Here is an 18,815-nt window from a genome sequence, read left to right as displayed (position 1 = left end):
TTGAAGAAGAATGGCGCCGAAGGAGATGGCTGCCGGTTTACGATCCAGTAACCAATTGTGCTATTGTGTTTTTTTAAGCATTTCACTGTAAAGTCGGTATTCGGCGCATGTGACAAATACAATTTGATTTGAACCTTTACACATGATACCGCTCCGTTCTGCTGATCGAGGGACTGAGCTCATTGATCCAGAGAGGAAATCAAGCACATAACATTTTGATTACAACTGCTGGGACTAGTTTGATTATTCCAATGTAAATATAATCTCCTATAGGCCTACATACAGTATTTTTAAATACACATTGAGTTTTTAACATCCTAATACCTATCAACATTGGATGTTATTCCATTTATATTTATTTAAATGATTTTATACCAATTTCTCAAGATAAAGAGTTATGAAGCGTACTTAGAACTATGATACATGTAGCCTATATACCTATTTGTGTGTACAATAACAAATAAACATAGGACGTCACTATAAATATATTTTTTTCTGATGCAACATACAAACGTATTTATATGTGTGATAGATTATAGACTGAGCTAGACGCATCAACATCCGTTTTAAACACTAACGGTTGGGGTTCTTGAACATTCCCCATAATTCCACACCAGATGTCAACGCCCCGGACCCGAACACCCTACAGTCGGATTTTAACACCAGGAAGTGAACGGTAAATTGGAAAGAATATTGTAAACCGATGCCTGTTTTCAGATAAGTTTTTTATTGAAAGTTAAGCTGTTGTCTAAGTAAACCATAACGTTGATCTGACAGTGTTGCATCCAATTTCGCACCCACAAATAAACTGTTATTGGCGATAGTACGTTTGGTCTATGTTGTGTTCATGTGCTGTTTGTTGGCAACGATACCCCTAAATCAAAGGTTGTTATTTTAAGGTACAGCCGATAAACCTTTTACGGTAAATTCAACAGTAGGTCCGACCTACTTGGTACTTTCAACAATACGGATGTCCCCCTTCGCCTCCCTCTGGCTCAGGGGTTGCTGAGAAAAATGTATGTCAGCCGAACTCGTAAGTTTTATTATATTTCAAATATGTGAAAAATGTAATTTTTGTATTTAACCTTTATTTTGACTGTGTGTGTGAACTGTAGACTGTAGCTTTATTACAATGTTATTACTCTCTTTATTACAATGTTATTACTCTCTTTATTACAATGTTATTACTCTCTGTATTACAATGTTATTACTCTCCTTATTACAATGGTATTACTCTTTTTATTACAATGGTATTACTCTCTTTATTACAATGATATTACTCTTTATTGCAATGTTATTACTCTTTATTACAATGTTATTACTTTCTTTATTGCAATGTTATTGCTCTCTTTACTGCAATGTTATTACTCTCTTTACTGCAATGTTGTTACTCTCTTTACTGCAATGTTATTGCTCTCTTTATTACAATGTTATTATTTTCTTTACTGCAATGTTATTACTCTCTTTATTACAATGTTATTGCTCTCTTTACTGCAATGTTATTACGCTCTTTACTACAATGTTATTACTCTCTTTATTACAATGTTATTACTCTCTTTATTACAATGTTATTACTCTCTTTATTACAATGTTATTACTCTCTTTATTACAATGTTATTACTCTCTTTATTGCAATGTTATTACTCTCTTTATTACAATGTTATTACTCTCTTTATTGCAATGTTATTACTCTCTTTATTGCAATGTTATTACTCTCTTTATTGCAATGTTATTACGCTCTGCCCTTCAGCTGCATATATTTTCCATACCTGCAAGGACACAATGGTGCCAGTATTGTAGACTACATTGATCCTTGAACCAGCGAGACGCCAGCTGAGAGTTGGAGATGCCTCTATTCCGTGCCATGATGGAGCCCAGGGCTGAGAAACGGGTAGTGAGAAAGAGGAAGATTAGAGGACGAGGAAGATGGGAGGATGATGGTCACCCTCCGCGACTGACCCAGCTTTGTCTGCGAAACTTGGCGGAGAACATGAAGGAAGTGTGGGTCAAAGACTATGCTGACAACTACATGGATCAGTACTTCTTCAGATATGTCATGGGCCCCTTCACCCTGCTGCGTGAGTCTGTCATAGGAACTGGAAGGGATTGTGTATGTATATAATGCCATTTCTGGTCATTTGTAAATGTGCACATGATTAGTCCACTAGTTACTGGTAAAAGTGTGTATGTGTCTGTGTGTCCCCCATCTGTCTGTGTCTTTCTCTAGCGGCTGAGCTGGTAGAGGAGCTCCTGTCTGTCCTGTCCTCCAGGCGTGAGTTGTCCCGTGCGGCGCTACACCTCCTGTTGATCCCTCAGCTCAGAACCCTATCTCTTGAGGGCTACTCTGCCCTGGTCACCCCCAGCCTCTGCACCCTCATCGGGATTCGCTGCCAGGTTAGGACAGGCTTTGGTCCCCCTTATAATTTATAGTATGTGTTACAGTAAGCTCTGAAAGTATTGGGACAGTGACACATTTTTTGTTTTGGCTCTGTACTCCAGCATTTTGGATTTGAAATGACATAATGATGGAGGTTAAAGTACAGACTGCCAACTTTAATTTGGGGGTATTTTCATCAATATTGGGTAAACCGTTTAGAAACGACAGCACTTTGTACATAGTCCCCCAATTTTAGGGGACCAAAAGTATTGGACAAAAGTTTAGTATTTGGTCCCATATTCCTAGCACGCAATGATTACGTCAAGCTTGTGACTCTACAACTTGTTGGATGCATTTGCTGTTTGTTTTGGTTGTGCGTCAGATTATTTTGTGCCCAAAAGAAATGAATTGTAAATAATCTATTGTGTCATTTTGGAGTCACTTTTATTGCAAATAAGAATAGAATATGTAGCAACAATGTAGCAACACTTCTACATTAATTTGGATGCTACCATGATTACGGACAATCCTGAGTGAATCGTAAATAACGATGAGTGAGAAAGTTGGACGCACAAATATCATAACCCTAAGACATGCTGCTAACCTCTCACCATGACAATAGCAGGGGAGGTTAGCGTTTCTGCGGAAGTGTTAAATGTATCCCTTTAACTTTCTCACTCATCGTCACTCAGTGCTGGAGTACAGAACCAAAACAACAATAAATGTGTCACTGTCCCAATACTTTTGGAGCTCACTGTATGTATGGGTTCTCACTTTCTCCCTCAGAGCCTGCATTCCATGGACCTCTCTGGAGCCCAGCAGGTGTCTGCCCATGTCCAGTGTGACCTGCTGGGTTGTCTGCCTTCCCTGCGCTCCCTCTCTCTGGCTGGCACCGCTTGTGACAGACAGGTTGTGGAGGTGGTTGCCCGCCACTGCCCCGCGCTGCGCCACCTCGACGTGTCCCGCTGCCAAATCCTGCCCCCCGCAGGCCTGCTCTGCCTGAGGGGTTCCTCCTGCGCCTCCCCACCCCCCCTCAGCAGCCTGCTGGCTCTGGATGTGGGCTTTGGGGAGGGGGACGGGGTGGCTGCCGTGGCCTTCCTCCTGCTCTCCCTGCCGTGGCTGGAGAGAGTGGCAATGGAGGGCCTGGGGGAGGCCTGTGGCCTCATACACAGCAGGGAGTTCAGAGGGACTGAGGAGCTCACAACCAGAGAGGGGCTGCCCAGTCTCTGGGAGGTGTGGAAGGAGAGGAGGCAGAGTGGGAGGGCCACAGACACAGGCGAGATATCAGGAGCAGATGTGGAGGAAATTGAAGAGGAGGAAAATGACAACCGTTTCTCGTGGGCGAGTGAGGGTGAGAGTGAGGATGAGGGTACAGGCGAGGAGACAAGGGGAGTTGGAGGTGGAAGAGGTGACGCACAGATGAGAACAAGGAAGGAAATAGAAGAAGACAGTGTTGAAAAAGGAAGAGAAGAGGGAGTGGGGGGGTCAAGGGGTGAGGGCTTTACCTTACGTCTAAGGGAGGCGCAGGGCATGTCTGGTGGGACTCTGGAGGCTGTAAGTCAGCTTTGCCCCGAGCTGCGCTCTATATCACTGGACTGTGAGGAGGGTGGGCCTAGCCAGGGGTCTTGTCTGGCTGCAGGCCTGGCCAAGTGGGCGGGCCAGCTGAGGGGACTCTCTGTGCGCTTCCCGGGGCCCCTGGATGAGCTGCTGCCTGCCCTGCGTGCTATGAAGGGCTCCCTGGTTTCTATCACCCTGGAAGGGGTCAGAACCAGCTCTCACACACCCATGCTGGAGCTCCTCCACGCCTGTCCCAGGCTGAGGAGCCTTGTCATCCACGCTGAGCCTCCTTTAGCCCCCCAGGAGGAAGAGGAGGACGAGGACAGGGATCTACCCTGTCTACCCCAACTGTGCTCTCTCTCCCTAAAGTAGGTCAACTGCTGCACAAATAGGGTTAACTCTCTATGCTCTCTCTGTAGGGCGTCATACCACTGTCAAGAGGTATGACTCAAAGGGTCACATGCCAAATGGGAATCCCCAGTAATTTTCTCCGCAGGTCCTGTCTTGGTGAGTGGGTCATGCGATCCCCTGTACCCTCTGGATATCTGTATTTAGTGTTGACTTCACCAGGATGTAAGCACCCCCCTGACCCCTATAGTGTTTAATGCACCATTGTTTAAGCTTCTGTATATCCCTTCCCATTGAAGTTGTGATATCCTGTTCAGTGCTCATCTGTCTCTCTCTCCTCCAGCTTCTCCTATGACCAGCGCCAGATGAAGACCGTCATGTCCTGGAGGTCTCTGGGGGGGGCGCTGTGGTGCATACTATCCGGCTCTCCCCTCCTGGAGAGGGTCTCTCTGGTGGCAGTGCCCTGTCCGCTGGAGCCTGTGTTCCAGAAGCTTCTGAAGCGCCCCGCTGCCCGACCCCACAGCCCTCCACTACAACAACTATGCCACCTCAGCCTTGTCCGCAGTGACGTTTCCATGGAGACGGCGTCGGGCCTGATGACCATCAACAGGCGTCTGAGCAGCCTGGACCTGAGAGGCTGCTGGGCAGTGAGCCTGGACAACATGAGGCAGTTACAGAGGACAGCCACCAGGAGGCAACGTTGTATCACTATCACCTGGACATGATGTGCTTTACATCTGACAACAGGCTGCCAGGCGGGGGCACCCTCATTCACACATACTCTATGTTTGGGGAAAATCCAACACATCACTGAGTACCATTCTTGATATTTTCAAACATGGTGGTGGCTGCATCATGTTATGTGTATGCTTGTCATCGGCAAAAACTAGGACGTTTTTTAGAATAAAAATAAACTGAATAGAGTCAAGCACAGGCAAAATCCTAGAGGATAACCTGGTTCAGTCTGCTTTCCAACAGACACTGGGAGACTAATTCACCTTTAAGCAGGACAATAACCTAAAACATAAGGCCAAATATACACTGGAGTGGCCTAGTTTGGTGCATACTAGAGTTTTGATTTAAATTAGCTTGACAATGGCTGTCTAGCAATGATCAACAACTAACTTGACAGAGCTTGAATATTTTTTTTCAAGAAGAATGTGCAAATATTGTGCAAAGCTTCTAGAGACCTACCCAGAAAGACTAATCGCTGTTAATCGCTGCCAAAGATGATTCTAACATGAATTGACTCAGGGGTGTGCACACCTATGTATTTAATTTTCAATACATTTGCAAACATTTCTAAAAACATTTACCTTTTCATTATAGGCTATTGTGTGTAGAAGGGTGAGTTTAATAAAAAAATAAAAATAATTGAATTCAGGCTGTAACAACAAAATGTGGAATAAGTCAAGGAGTATGAGTACTTTCTGAAGGCACTGTATGTGATCGTGTCTCAATGTAATCAAAGTATGAAATTATTTATTTTCAAATATAATATTTTTGGACTTAGTTGGGGTCAATTTGCAGTGTACAAATTATTATAATTATGTTCCGGCCCTCCGACCATCCACTCCGACAAGGATCGGCCTGCGGCTGAATCTCGTTGCCTACCCCTGTTGTAGAATTAAGCAATAAGGCCAGAGGGGGTGTGGTATATGGCCAAATACCAAGGCTAAGGGCTGTTCTTATGTACGATGCAATGCAAAGTGCTAGGACACAGCCCTTAGCCGTGGTATATTGGCCATATATCACAAACCCCCGAGGTGCCTTATTGCTATTATAAACTAGTTACCAACATAGTTAGAGCAGTAAAAATAAATGTTTTGTCATACCCATGGTATACAGTCTGATATACCATGGCTTTCAGCCAATCAGCATTCAGGGCTCAAACCACCCACTTTATAATATATATTATCACTATAGTGACTTATGGAAGACAAAAAACATATTCTTATAACAATAATTTGTCATGGCTTTTTAATGACTTTTGTATTGTATAAAATTACATTATAAAATGATACTGCACTCAATAGATCCGTCTTTACAATATATTAAAATTGTTTCAAACACAGTAATGTAAAACTAGGTCAAGACAAATAGCACGTTTGCTTTGTCCCAATCACTCAAAAGTTGTGACCGCTGATTGGCCTTAGTCATGTTAATGACACACTTGACTTTCATAATAAGTTACTTTTTCCCCATCCCTTATCACTCACTCCTCTATCACTAATCAACTGTCTCACCTACACCCGCTATCAATCTTCCCCCTTTTCTCCCACTACCCCTCCCCTTTCAATTATTCAAATCTCAGTGATTCAAAGGAGCTTCCTCGATGGCTACTGACACTTAATGTTAAACGTAGAACAAGGGCGAGCCTGCGAACATGTCTCCCTCTCTTTATCCATTTAGTCTGGGCAAAAGAGAGGAACACATGTCAGAAGGTAGATAAGGATGGAGAAGCAGAGAACAGGTCAAAAGGAATAGAAAAGGTGACTGTATTTCTAGTGTTTAGAGTGTTCTGTATGGTAAGGGAGTGTGTCTGATCGTTGGGACAGGGCTCAGACTCGTCTAATCTGGTTATGCGCCGAGAGCTTAGTGACGCTACCTCGGGTCACCCCTTCATAATCTCAAGCCTGTCCATTTCTCATGTTCACTGTAAACTCGCCCTGACCTCTCAAAACACTCCCACTTTCCCCTATGGCCCTACTTGTGAGCGTGCTCTCGTTCCGTGAATCCAAAACCAACCCTAAGCCCCTCCTGTATGGCTGGGGGAAAATGTTGTCAATCTAAAGGAAAGAAGCTATTACCGTAACACTAGTCCAATCCTCTCAGATCTACATCAGTGGCTCGGGTGTAGGGGCTAGAGGTCCATTTGGAATTCAGAAACAATCTCCTTCCTTACATTAGTTCCCCTAGCTCAGTGTTCCTTCCCAACTCCCCACAGTAGACAGAGGTGCATTCATGTCATATCCACATCTGTCACTGATGTCAAACACACACACACATATAAATGGCAAGTGAAACAGACACCCATAAGGAGATGAAGGGTCTGTCCACTAGGGGGTAGGAATGTGTGTCTGTCCCAACCGCTAGAGGGAGGCTACAGGACCTCCCCAGCTGTTCATGGTTCAGGTTGAACAGAACACGTTGGTTCTCCGATTCCCCGGCACGTCCCACATCAGCCGTTCTTTTTTTTTCCCTCCATGCACAGAGGCAGGGAGGGATGGCATTGAGGTACCGGGGGAGTAGCGCCGAGTAGTCACCTTTGCAGTCTTCCTCTCGTGCACTCTCCCGGCCAGCGCTGTCTGAGCAGCTGCCAGCATGACTCCTTCCACCGACGCAATCCCCCCCCCCAAGCCCGTGAGAGGTGTGCGAAAAAACACCGGGTTTGAAAACAGTGTGCTTCCAAACAGTCTGACTGGCCCACATATTTACTCCTATAATGTAAACAACCAGGCCTTGTAATGTCTCTGTACACAGTCTTTATTTACATGATACAATTATGCTGTAATGCTGGGTAGCAAGATTATGTCATTCATAAATATCAGTTTGTTTTTTGTACAAATTTGCATAACTAACAAAGGAAAAAACTGAAATGGATACCTTTCTTTTAAAAAGTAAAAACCTCATCCCTACGGGAGAAGAAAGATCTACACAGGACACACACTTGTATCAATGTTTCACACAGCCAAGGAAAGTCTCACACACACACACGCTGCTCTAGATCAGTCACACAGACCAATAGCGGAAAGAAAGCTGAAAAGATCAGTTGGAATCCAACTCTGGAATCTAGTTTTCAAAACCTCAGTTCTGCCATGCTCCTGTAGCCTTGGAAACAAGTGCAGAGCTACAGGATATATTGCTTCACAAAATGAGGTGGAGGTGCACACAATCTGACACTCATGTGTTCACTCAAACTCACTGAACACGCACACCAAAATCAAAGCAAAGCTGTCTCATATACCCTAACTCCACTGAATACATGTGCTAATATCAGTACTATCTTAATGTGTATAAAAAAACAGGGATTAAACATGTATCTCAGCAGATACAATAATGACCTAGCAATTCATTCAGATATTTTTACATGATTTAAGATATTACTGCATGGGGTTGCTCTCCCATTCATACCACCCATATAGCCAATACAACAGATGGGTAGTGCCCAAGCCTCACCCAGAGAACTGCACCAGGGTCACTGCATGCAACCCTCTGCCGAGACCACAGTTGAGAGATTCTGACCTTAGATGAGTCTAGGACCTCCTTGACTAAAAGTCCTGTCCCACATGATAGTTGGTAAAAATGTGTTTTTGTCCTTCTCACACCTCTTACAATGACCATAAAGACGTGACGTTCGGGTTATCAAACAGAAATGGTGCCTAAGGACTACTTTAAAAATGTCAGAGGAAACCCCTTCCTCTGGAAATAATGAAGTGATTGTAAGAGGAGATGATTAGGAAAAAGCTTCACAAGGACAATGTGATGAGGAGAAACATGACCTGCTGCTGTGAGGTAGGCAGGTCACAGTCTGGATAAAAACCGCACCTGCATTTTGGGAGAGCGTTGCAGTTCTCAAGTGGTCATACCTATCGGACAACTGACCCGACTGACACTAATGGGAACGGAACGTAGAAATGGAGATTCAACTGAACTCGTCGGGATACTGCATGTGCACACAACTTTAGAAAAACATAGCTGTCGGCTATTTGGCAACAAAGTGGCCAAACAGCTCAGGGGCCGTATTCAGTTGTGATAGAACGTCCAGATAGATATGTTATGCAGAACAGACACGTCTCTCCTAGAAAGTTACCCTGGGCTGCTCTTAAAATATTTTGTTTTACAGAATATCAGCAAAGACACACAATAAAGGAAAAAATATATATAATAAACATAACAAAAAAGTGACCGTTCATGCATCTCCCCCACGGGCAGGATCTCTGTCCTTTCTCAAGGTTGTGACTTTAAAAATGACATCCTTTTGCCACTCGTGCCAGTGTTCATGTCAAGGGTTCGACATCATACTCTAGTCTCTGTGGATGGTTCTTAACCCTATATTCTCTGGATCTTGTCAGCGACCACAACAGGGTTCTCCTTGCGGATCTTGGCAGCTGCCTCAGCCTTGTAGTCGTAAGGACAGTTGTGCTTGTCGGAGTACCGATGGACACCGCAGAACAGGTTCCCACAGCGACAGTCGAACCCTGGAGTAGAGTTCAAAAGGTCAGAGATTAGAGGGGAACCACAGCATGAACCAAACACCAACTCAATAAGAATTAACCTCTGATAATAAGACCAAACACACAGGAAGACTAGGGTTACATTCCAAACCACCTACGTTGCAGCCGCATTGCGCAGATGATCAGATAAGTGATATTGATGGGGTTCCTGCGTGTTACTATTTATGCATAGTAGAGATCTGAGGCCAATCACAAATGCGGAAGTAGTGTTTTACATTGCAGAAATGCCATCAGTATGACTTGACTATTTGTGCAACTGCAGTGTAGGTAGCCTGGAACATGGCCAAACACTTTCGCAAGAACGGAATGACGTCGTATGCATTGCTCAACCTGTCATCCCACTTCATTGGAGAAGCACCACGTCCTGCTATGGCATGCTCACCTGTGAGGCCCACCCTCTTGCGGCACATGAAGCACTTATTCTTCTTGGGCTTGGGGGTGTCTTCCTTGGCCTCGTCACCGCTGGCAGTGACGGGGCTAGACGCAGTAGGCTGACTCACAACTGAAGGAGAAAACCACTTAAATATACACTTCTTTCAGTCTTAGGATTCAAATAGAACTGTTCCTGTGTTTTTTCTGAGGCAGTTTTAGCACTCACATACAAGGGTATTTTTAAACTGGTTTATTTTAGGCAGCCTCCGTGTTTGAGACTGTATGTAAAACCACAGCTGGGTGCAAAGTATACAAGTCAGGGTGCATCGAAATAGCCAATGCTAAAGTGGGTCGAACAGAGCAATGTTTCCCTCTAGAAGTGTGCGTTTTACCAGGCTCTAGGGAATCTGGGTTATCCTCTCTTGAGATGCTCATCTCGGTCATTTGTTGAGTCACTGGAAGAGAGCCTTGAATAGTTCTGCAGAGGGGGCGAATGAAAGAAAATTTTAAGTTACAGATATGAGAGCGCATAAAGCAATAAGACATCCCTTGTAGCACATGCGGACAAACAAGCACACCTTTACCTAGCCATGTCTGCAGCAGAGCCAGATGAAGGGTCTACTTTGGCGAGACTGGCCTCTAGCCTCTGGATGGCTGAGGCCTCAGAGGTAGGACTACCGACGGCTCCTGTGACACAGCAAAAGCTAAACATCAGCCTCAGATGGGAGACGAGACTCAATTTTGGTTCAATGGTTTCCGCTCAAGAGTGCAGCTGGTCCATAACGTGTATGCAAATTAGCGTTATCACGATAACAGTATCGCAATACACTGAAGTATCTTGGCAAGGAAACAAAACAGAAAGCGGGCTAAATTTCCTGAGAAAAACAGTCCTATTGTTGGAAACAAGCAGCCTTATGTTGTCCCCCTGAATCACATGCTTCCTTTCCAAGCAATAGCACACAATATGATGTATCATAGAGTAGGTTTTTTTAAAAGGACCAAATAGTATCTTAGTATCGCAATACTGGTATCGTGACAACCCCAATGCAAATAGTGATTTTTAGGGGGTGGAGGGGAGGGGGACGCACTGTTTGAAGTAGATTTGTGTGGTCAGTAAGAGAGAGGGTGGAGGGGGAACTTACCCATTGGGCTAAGTTGGCTCAAGCTGCAGTCACTACTCTGCTGTCGGTTCAGATGCTCCTTGTAGCAGACCGAGCACATGCCGTTGTTTCTGGGGTTGCCATAGAAACCACAGCCAGTGGCACAAAGCACAGGCGTCAGGCTCGGGTTCGTCTCTTGGGCCATCGCTGTCGACAAATGGGAACAAGGTACCTTGTTAGTGTGGGAGTATGTGTGCGTGTGTCTGCATGCGTAACAGTGACCAAATGTAGGTGTTGTGGTTAGGCACATACATTTGAAAATAACATACCAGGAAGGAACATTAAAACTAATGAAGAAACAGGAGAAAAAAAAATCCACTGAAGCAAGGATTCTACTACCAAAGTTAGAGGGTTGAAATTCCTCATTGTGCACAAGAAAACAGAACGAACGGCGAGACGAATTAGGCCTAAGACTTTCAGCTCCCATCCTTGGCAGGAGCTGTTCACATCAACAGGAGTCAGGACTAGGATGTGTCAAAGTGTCATTACCATAAATGACTACGCCTATAACAGTGTCAGCTGTTCCTCCTCCAGCTTGTCACGATTAAAGCACGTGTTGATGGATATTTATTCACACTGTTCACCGCCTCTGTGTGACAAGGACAGAATAGTGCCAATAGGGGGAGAACAGACCAAGGAGTCACATTTGCTGATCAGTTTCCGTCAAATGTTCCGCGTTGGATTGTCATTAACCCTCGAAGGTGCTGTAGCCAGACACTTAGAGATTCTCCGGAATCTTTGTATACTTTTTAGCCAGTAGTTGTCAAAGTAGCGCTAGTGAGCCAAAAGTGATCATAGAAAATTGTTTACCATGTCACATACACTGCATTAGGAAAGTTTTCCAAACCCTTGACTTTTTCCTAATTTTGATACGTTACAGCCTTATTCTAAAATTGATTGAATTACATTATTTCCTCAATCTACACACAATAGCCCATAATGACAAAGCTATAAAACAGGTTTTTATAAATGTTTGCAAATTTATTAAAATAAATAAAAACTGAAATATCACATTTACATAAGTATAGAACCTTACTCAGTACTTTGTTGAAGCACCTTGGCAGCAATTACAGCCTTGAGTATGATGCTACAAGCTTGGCACACCTGTATTTGGGGAGTTTCTCCCATTCTTCTCTGCAGATCCTCAAGCTCTGTCAGGTTGGATGGGGAGCGTCGCTGCCCAGCTATTTTCAGGTCTCTCCAGAAATGTTCGATTGGGTTCAAGTCCAGGCTCTGGTCGGGCCACTCAAGGACATTGAGACTTGTCCCAAAGCCACTCCTGTGTTGTCTTGGCTGTCTGCTTAAGGTTGTTGTCCTGTTGGAAGGTGAACCTTCACCCCAGTCTGAGGTCCTGAGCACTCTGGAGCAGGATTTCATCAAGGATCTCTGTACTTTGCTGTTTATCTTTGCCTCGATACTGACTAGTCTCCCAGTCCCTGCCGCTAAAAAACATCCCCACAGCATGATGCTGCCACCATCATGCTTCAGCATAGGGATGGTGCCAGGTTTCCTCCAGATGTGATGCTTGGCATTCAGGCCAAAGAGTTGAATCTTGGTTTCATCATACCAGAGAATCTTGTTTCTCATGGTCAGAGTCCTTTAGGTGTCTTTTTGGCGAACTCCAAGCGGGCTGTCATGTGCTTTTTACTGAGGAGTGGCTTCCATCTAGCCACTACCATAAAGGCCTGATTGGTGGAGTGCTGCAGAGATGGTTGTCCTTCTGGAAGTTTCTCCCATCTCCACAGAGGAACTCTGGAGCTCTGTCAGAGTGACCATCAGGTTCTTGGTCAGTTTGGCCGGGGGGGCAGCTCTAGGAAGAGCCTTAGTGGTTCCAAACTTCTCCATTTAAGAATGATGGAGGCCACAGTGTTCTTGGGGACCTTCAATGCTGCAGACATGTTTTGGTACCCTTCCTCATATCTGTGCCTCGACACAATCCTCTCTGAGCTCTACGGACAATTCCTTCAAACTTATGACTTGGTTTTCACTCTGACATGCGCTGTCAACTGTGGAACCTTATAAAGACATGCGTTAACCTTTCCAAATTATGTCCAATCAATTGAAATTTACCACAGGTGGACTCTAATCACGTTGTAGAAACATCTCAAGGATGATCAATGGAAACAGGATGCACCTGAGCTCAATTTCAAGTCTCAGGGCAAAGGGTCAGAAAACTTATGTAAACAAGGTATTGTTTTTTAAATACATTTGCAAAAATGTCTACATGTCATTACAGGCTATTGTGTGTAGATTGTTGAGAGAGAGAAAAATATATATTTTTAGAATAACGCTGTAGTGTAACAAAATGTGGAAAAAGTCTAGGGGTCTGAATACTTTGCGAATGCACTGCATGTGGAGATTTGTGCCATCTCTCTCACTCTGCTGTGTGTGCCTCTTGCTTGGTGTCACTCAAATGCTGAGGGGCTGAAACTCATTGGTTGAACTTGAATTGCTAGGGAGCTGGCCCATGTTTTCAAATTTGGGATTACGTAGCTAATTAAGGTAAAACAGTAATTCTGCTCAAAGATTATGCATGTACGAACTACACATTGACACATCCGGCCCAAAGTGGGAGGTTAAAAAATACTTGGGTGCCAAAGTTCAGGAGCATGTCTTTAAGTTCCAGGTAATGAACAACGGGTAACTTTTCATTTATTTTATTTTTTTAAATGTTTTATTTTATTTCACCTTTATTTAACCAGGTAGGCTAGTTGAGAACAAGTTCTCATTTGCAACTGTGACCTGGCCAAGATAAAGCATAGCAATTCGACACATACAACAACAGAGTTACAGAGTTATACATGGAATAAACAAAACAGTCAATAATACAGTAGAAAAGAAAACAAAAAGTCTATATACAGTGACTGCAAATGAGGTAAGTTAAGGCAATAAATAGGCCAAGGTGGCAAAGTAATTACAATATAGCTATTAAACACTGGAATAGTAGATGTGCAGAAGATGAATGTGCAAGGAGAGATACTGGGGTGCAAAGGAGCAAGATAAATAAATAAATACAGTATGGGGATGAGGTAGGTAGATAGATGGGCTGTTTACAGATGGGCTATGTACAGGCGCAGTGATCTGTGAGATTCTCTGACAGCTGGTGATTAAAGCTAGTGAGGGAGATATGAGCCTCCAGCTTCAGTGATTTTTGCAGTTCGTTCCAGTCATTGGCAGCAGAGAACTGGAAGGAAAGATGACCAAAGGAGGAATTGGCTTTGGGGGTGACCAGTGAGATATACCTGCTGGAGCGCGTGCTACGAGTGGGTGCTGCTATGGTGACCAGTGAGCTGAGATAAGGCGGGCTTTACCTAGCACAGACTTGTAGATAACCTGTAGCCAGTGGGTTTGGCGACGAGTATGAAGCGAGGACCAACCAACGAGAGCGTACAGGTCGCAATGGTGGGTAGTGTATGGGGCTTTGGTGACAAAACGGATGGCACTGTGATAGACTGCATCCAGTTTGTTGAGTAGTGTTGGAGGCTATTTTATAGATGACATCACCGAAGTCGAGGATCAGTAGGATGGTCAGTTTTACGAGGGTATGTTTGGCAGCATGAGTGAAGGATGATTTTTTGCGATATAGGAAGATTCTAGATTGGAGATGCTTAATGTGAGTCTGGAGAGTTTACAGTCTAACCAGACACCCAGGTATTTGTAGTTGTCCAAGTATTCTAAGTCAGAGACGGCAGAGTAGTGATGCTGGACGGGTGAGCAGGTGCGGGCAGTGATCGATTGAATAGCATGCATTAAGTGTTACTTGCGTTTAAGAGCAGTTGGAGGCCACGGAAGGAGAGTTGTATGGCATTGAAGCTCGTCTGGAGGGTAGTTAACACAGTGTCCAAAGAGGGGCCAGAAGTATACAGAATGGTGTCGTCTGCGTAGAGGTGGATCAGAGAATCACCAGCAGCAAGAGCAACATCATTGATGTATACAGAGAAGAAAGTCGGCCCGAGAATTGAACCCTGTGGCACACCCATAGAGACTGCTAGAGGTCCGGAGAACAGGCCCTCCGATTTGACTCACTGAACTCTGAGAAGTAGTTGGTAAACCAGGCGAGGCAATCATTTGAGAAACCAAGGCTGTCGAGTCTGCCAATAAGAATGTGGTGATTGACAGAGTCGAAAGCCTTGGCCAGGTCGATGAATACGGCTGCAAAGTAATGTCTCTTATCGATGGCGGTTATGTCGTTTAGGACCTTGAGCATGGCTGTGGTGCACCCATGACCAGCTCTGAAACCAGATTGCATAGCGGAGAAGGTACGGTGGGATTCGAAATGGTCGGTAATCTGTTTGTTAACTTGGCTTTCGAAGACCTTAGAAAGACAGGGTAGGATAGCTATAGGTCTGTAGCAGTTTGGGTCTAGAGTGTCACCCCCTTTGAATCTCCGACGATACAAGAGGTTGAACAGGCTAGTAATAGGGGTTGCAACAATTTCGGCAGATAATTTTAGAAAGAGAGGGTCCAGATTGTCTAGCCCGGCTGATTTGTATGGGTCCAGATTTTGCATCTCTTTCAGAACATCAGCTATCTGGATTTGGGTGAAGGAGAAATGGTGGGGGCATTGGCGGGTTGGTGTGGAGGGTGGATTTATCGGTGGTAACAGTGTTTCCTAGCCTCAGAGCAGTGGGCAGCTGGGAGGAGGTGCTCTTATTCTCCATGGACTTTACAGTGTCCCAGAACTTTTTTGAGTTAGTACTACAGGTTGCAAATTTCCTGTTTGAAAATGCTAGCCTTAGCTTTTCTAACTGCCTGTGTATATTTGTTTCTAACTTCCCTGAAAAGTTGCATATCACGGGGGCTATTCGATGCTAATGCAGAACGCCACAGGATGTTTTTGTGCTGGTCAAGGGCAGTCAGGTCTGGAGAAAACCAAGGGCTATATCTGTTCCTGGTTCTAAATTTCTTGAAAGGGGCATGCTTATTTAAGATGGTGAGGAAGGCGTTTTTTTTTTATATCCAGGCATCCTCAACTGACGGGATGAGGTCAATATCCTTCCAGGATACCTGGAGTGAACGAAGGACTATATCTATTTCTAGTTCTACATTTTTTGAGTGGGGCATGCTTATTTAAGATGGTGAGGAAGGCACTTTAAAGAATAGCCAGGCATCATCTACTGGTGGGATACCCCGGCCAGGTCGATTAGAAAGGCCTGCTCGCAGAAGTATTTTAGGGAGCGTTTGACAGTGATGAGGGGTGGTCGTTTGGTCGCAGACCCATTATGGATGCAGGCAATGAGGCAGTGATCGCTGAGATCTTGATTGAAAATAGCAGAGGTGTATTTGGAGGGCGAGTTAGTTAGGATGACATCTATTTTTGCAACTTTGCAAGAGAAATAAACAGATTTATATTATAGATCATGACGATAACATCAAAAAAATGTCTGCCGGGAAGGGGCCACAGCAGCCTGCTCAGAACATTCAAAGATGTCAGTGTTATGGCCCTGCAAGGAAGCGAAGGACAAACATACAATTCTGACAGCCCTTTGCACTCTCCAATCACATAGTGTAGTCCCCAACCCCCACCAAGGTGGCCTGTCACGCAAGGATTTCCTTAGAAAAGCCTCTTCGACTGTATCACGTGTCTGCCTGCTGACTGCAAAGCCCCCTGCAAGCACCACAATTGTTGATGTTGCCTGGTTTACACTAGTTACCACAGTCACAAAGTCAATATTTATTTTTCCCCCAAAAGTGAAATTGTAGAAACAGGTGGTGTTTTTATGACTTTGTGGTGAAGACCATGTTGCCTGGCCAAAATGTTCGATTGTCACGAGCGGTACTTGGATCATCGTGGCCTGCTGGACGCCCGACAACCTGTTTGCCACCTGGGTATGCATGGAACACAAATGCTCTCACACATCGCTTTCTCAAAGAGAAATAAATAGCATTTGCAAGCAATCATCCATTTTCCTGGAAACACAAAATAGTGAGTATACTGTCATTGACATCTGTCGGAGAGCAGCAGGGTCTGAGGCCACGTCAATCAATGTGCTCCACATGCGTCCACCACTCCAAAGCCTGTAGTGACTATTAGCTAGGCTAATTTGTTTAAACTAATTAGTGTAATCAACACGAAACAAAACACGCATTAATGTGTCAGACTGTAGCCTAAGCACACCCTTGGGGGGGCTCATTAATTGGCACAATGTGGTTATTCACGACAGATTTGCCTAGATATACCATACATGTAAAGAAATTACGCTCTAAAGCTAGCCTACAGATGGACTAAATGGCCAAAATTACGTGGACACCTGCTCGTCGAACATCTCATTCTAACATCATTGGCATTAATATTGAGTTGGTCCCCCCCCTTTTAACAGCCTCCACTCTTCTGGGAAGGCTTTCCACTAACGTTAGGATGTTGGAATATTGCTGCGGGGAGTCCTAGCTACTATATATGGTCATGGTCAGACAAAGAACAAAATTAAATAGATTGATATGGCCCAATACCACTGAGTCACGCTACAGCTAAAAAGTGCTAAGTACGAGACAAGAGTTAGCCAGCTCACTAACGTAGATTAGCATGACAAGGAACATAGTCGAGAGCAAAGGCAATAATAGTGCTTTGTCGCACACTCGTCTGGAACAAATTAACAACACAACAATTTAGCTAACAATGTTCTGTAACTAGATTAGTGAATTAGATAAGCCATGTTTTGACCCTTGTTCTTTTGTGCTTTGTCTGCCAACCATCTCTTCCTGTTGTTTGGACGTTTTTTTGATAACGTTAGCGCCTCCATACTAAAATTATTCTTTACACATAGGCTGGCACCCTATTCCCTATTTGTGCATGTCCGAATTCAATGTTAACGTTTCCCTAAGCGTTCAAATGAAACTAATTTAAAAATCAACCAGCGTCAACTAACATGCTATCAATTCTCAAATTGGTTAACAATAGCAATTGTAACTAGCTGTTAACTAGTATCGTTTAAAAAATAAAATAAAAATTCAGATAAAGTACAACCACAGAGAACTAGCTTATATATATCGCTATTTTACCCTTAGTCTCGAAAACCGATACTATAGCATAGATGGCTAGCGACCCTCCCTGACTTGCTTTTTTTCCAGGCCCAGCCAGACTGGTCACGTTCGAAGGCTTGTGATATTTTCAGTGAAGTGGTGGTGACAGCTTTCCCTCGCTATACCTTGTTTACCAGAGGCTAACGACCAAGGATAAATATGACCTTCCCTCCACAAGACAACACATATTTCTAGTTCATTGATGTTCTGATAAAAATGTTTCCTTACGAAATTCCATATTAAGATGACGTTGATCCAATTTTCGGTGTCCTTTTTCTGTCTTCAACCATACACCACGACAACCCAACCGTTTCAAATGTCGATTCTCACCTGCACAATTTGATCAAAAGCACACACGATGTATGGTCTGGTTGAGTACTGTCCACCAAATGTCTTTTCTCGCTGTTTTCTCTGACCGAGGTGTAAATGTCTTCTCTTTCTCTCTCCCCCCCGCCTCCGCTCTGCCGAGCGGTGTTTGTTTCCTACTTTAGTAAGAGGAGTGGCAGATGATGTCACGGTGAAAATACAGTACAGTGATTCGCTACTCTAGAAGCCCCGGAGCGCGTGTAATAGCATGGGGGAGGTGTGGTGAGTATACCGTATTTATTGCACATTCATTTGTCATCCATCCACCCACAGTTTGAATATCGAGCCATACCATGATTCTTAAATGAGTCAATGTGTCTAAAATGAGTCTTTCAAATAACACTGACAGGCTTGTGGTAACACATGTGGGTTTATTCT

At 44.2% G+C, this 18,815-nt stretch overlaps 2 protein-coding genes across 7 annotated transcripts; one reads left to right on the top strand and one right to left on the bottom strand.

Moving 5' to 3' along the window:
* The first annotated feature begins 433 nt into the window (after positions 1–433).
* Positions 434–6,026, top strand: si:ch211-214j8.12 (uncharacterized). Of its 5 annotated transcripts, none has more exons than XM_045703002.1 (6): positions 436–676; positions 900–1,033; positions 1,777–2,078; positions 2,228–2,394; positions 3,164–4,302; positions 4,626–6,026. In XM_045703002.1, exons 3-6 carry the CDS (start codon positions 1,847–1,849, stop codon positions 5,005–5,007), a joined length of 1,920 nt encoding a protein of 639 aa, XP_045558958.1. In that variant the 5' UTR covers positions 436–676; positions 900–1,033; positions 1,777–1,846; the 3' UTR covers positions 5,008–6,026. The 5 variants fall into 5 exon arrangements, 3 of the variants coding, with proteins under 3 accessions (XP_045558958.1, XP_045558957.1, XP_014016142.1); XM_045703001.1 differs by having other exon boundaries at positions 900–1,016; positions 1,751–2,078; positions 4,626–6,025; XM_014160667.2 differs by having other exon boundaries at positions 438–676; positions 1,751–2,078; positions 4,626–6,023.
* Positions 6,027–7,747: 1,721 nt separating this feature from the next.
* LOC106580064 (AN1-type zinc finger protein 5) lies at positions 7,748–18,570 on the bottom strand. 2 transcript variants are annotated; one of them, XM_014160672.2, is made up of 6 exons: positions 18,300–18,570; positions 11,034–11,198; positions 10,476–10,578; positions 10,284–10,369; positions 9,902–10,021; positions 7,748–9,483 (listed from the first exon to the last, which is right to left on the bottom strand). In XM_014160672.2, exons 1-6 carry the CDS (start codon positions 18,307–18,309, stop codon positions 9,335–9,337), a joined length of 633 nt encoding a protein of 210 aa, XP_014016147.1. In that variant the 5' UTR covers positions 18,310–18,570; the 3' UTR covers positions 7,748–9,334. The 2 variants fall into 2 exon arrangements, with proteins under 2 accessions (XP_014016147.1, XP_014016148.1); XM_014160673.2 differs by having other exon boundaries at positions 18,402–18,570.
* Positions 18,571–18,815: the final 245 nt, after the last annotated feature.

The sequence above is a fragment of the Salmo salar genome, chromosome ssa20 (assembly GCF_905237065.1).
Source record: "Salmo salar chromosome ssa20, Ssal_v3.1, whole genome shotgun sequence".
Taxonomy (NCBI): Eukaryota; Metazoa; Chordata; class Actinopteri; order Salmoniformes; family Salmonidae; genus Salmo; species Salmo salar.
This window is presented reverse-complemented; position numbering and strand designations above follow the sequence as displayed.

Bases quoted from the DNA above. Each gene is read 5' to 3' on its own strand.
- LOC106580064 (XM_014160672.2), bottom strand. The intron at 10,579-11,033 runs GTAAGTTCCCCC...GCTGTGTCACAG, and splicing joins GAGCCAACTTAGCCCAATGG to GAGCCGTCGGTAGTCCTACC. The intron at 9,484-9,901 runs GTGAGCATGCCA...ACTCTACTCCAG, and splicing joins CAAGAGGGTGGGCCTCACAG to GGTTCGACTGTCGCTGTGGG.
- si:ch211-214j8.12 (XM_045703002.1), top strand. From the start codon at position 1,847: ATGCCTCTATTCCGTGCCATGATGGAGCCCAGGGCTGAGAAACGGGTA. The intron at 2,079-2,227 runs GTGAGTCTGTCA...GTCTTTCTCTAG, and splicing joins GGGCCCCTTCACCCTGCTGC to CGGCTGAGCTGGTAGAGGAG. The intron at 4,303-4,625 runs GTAGGTCAACTG...TCTCTCCTCCAG, and splicing joins CTGTGCTCTCTCTCCCTAAA to CTTCTCCTATGACCAGCGCC.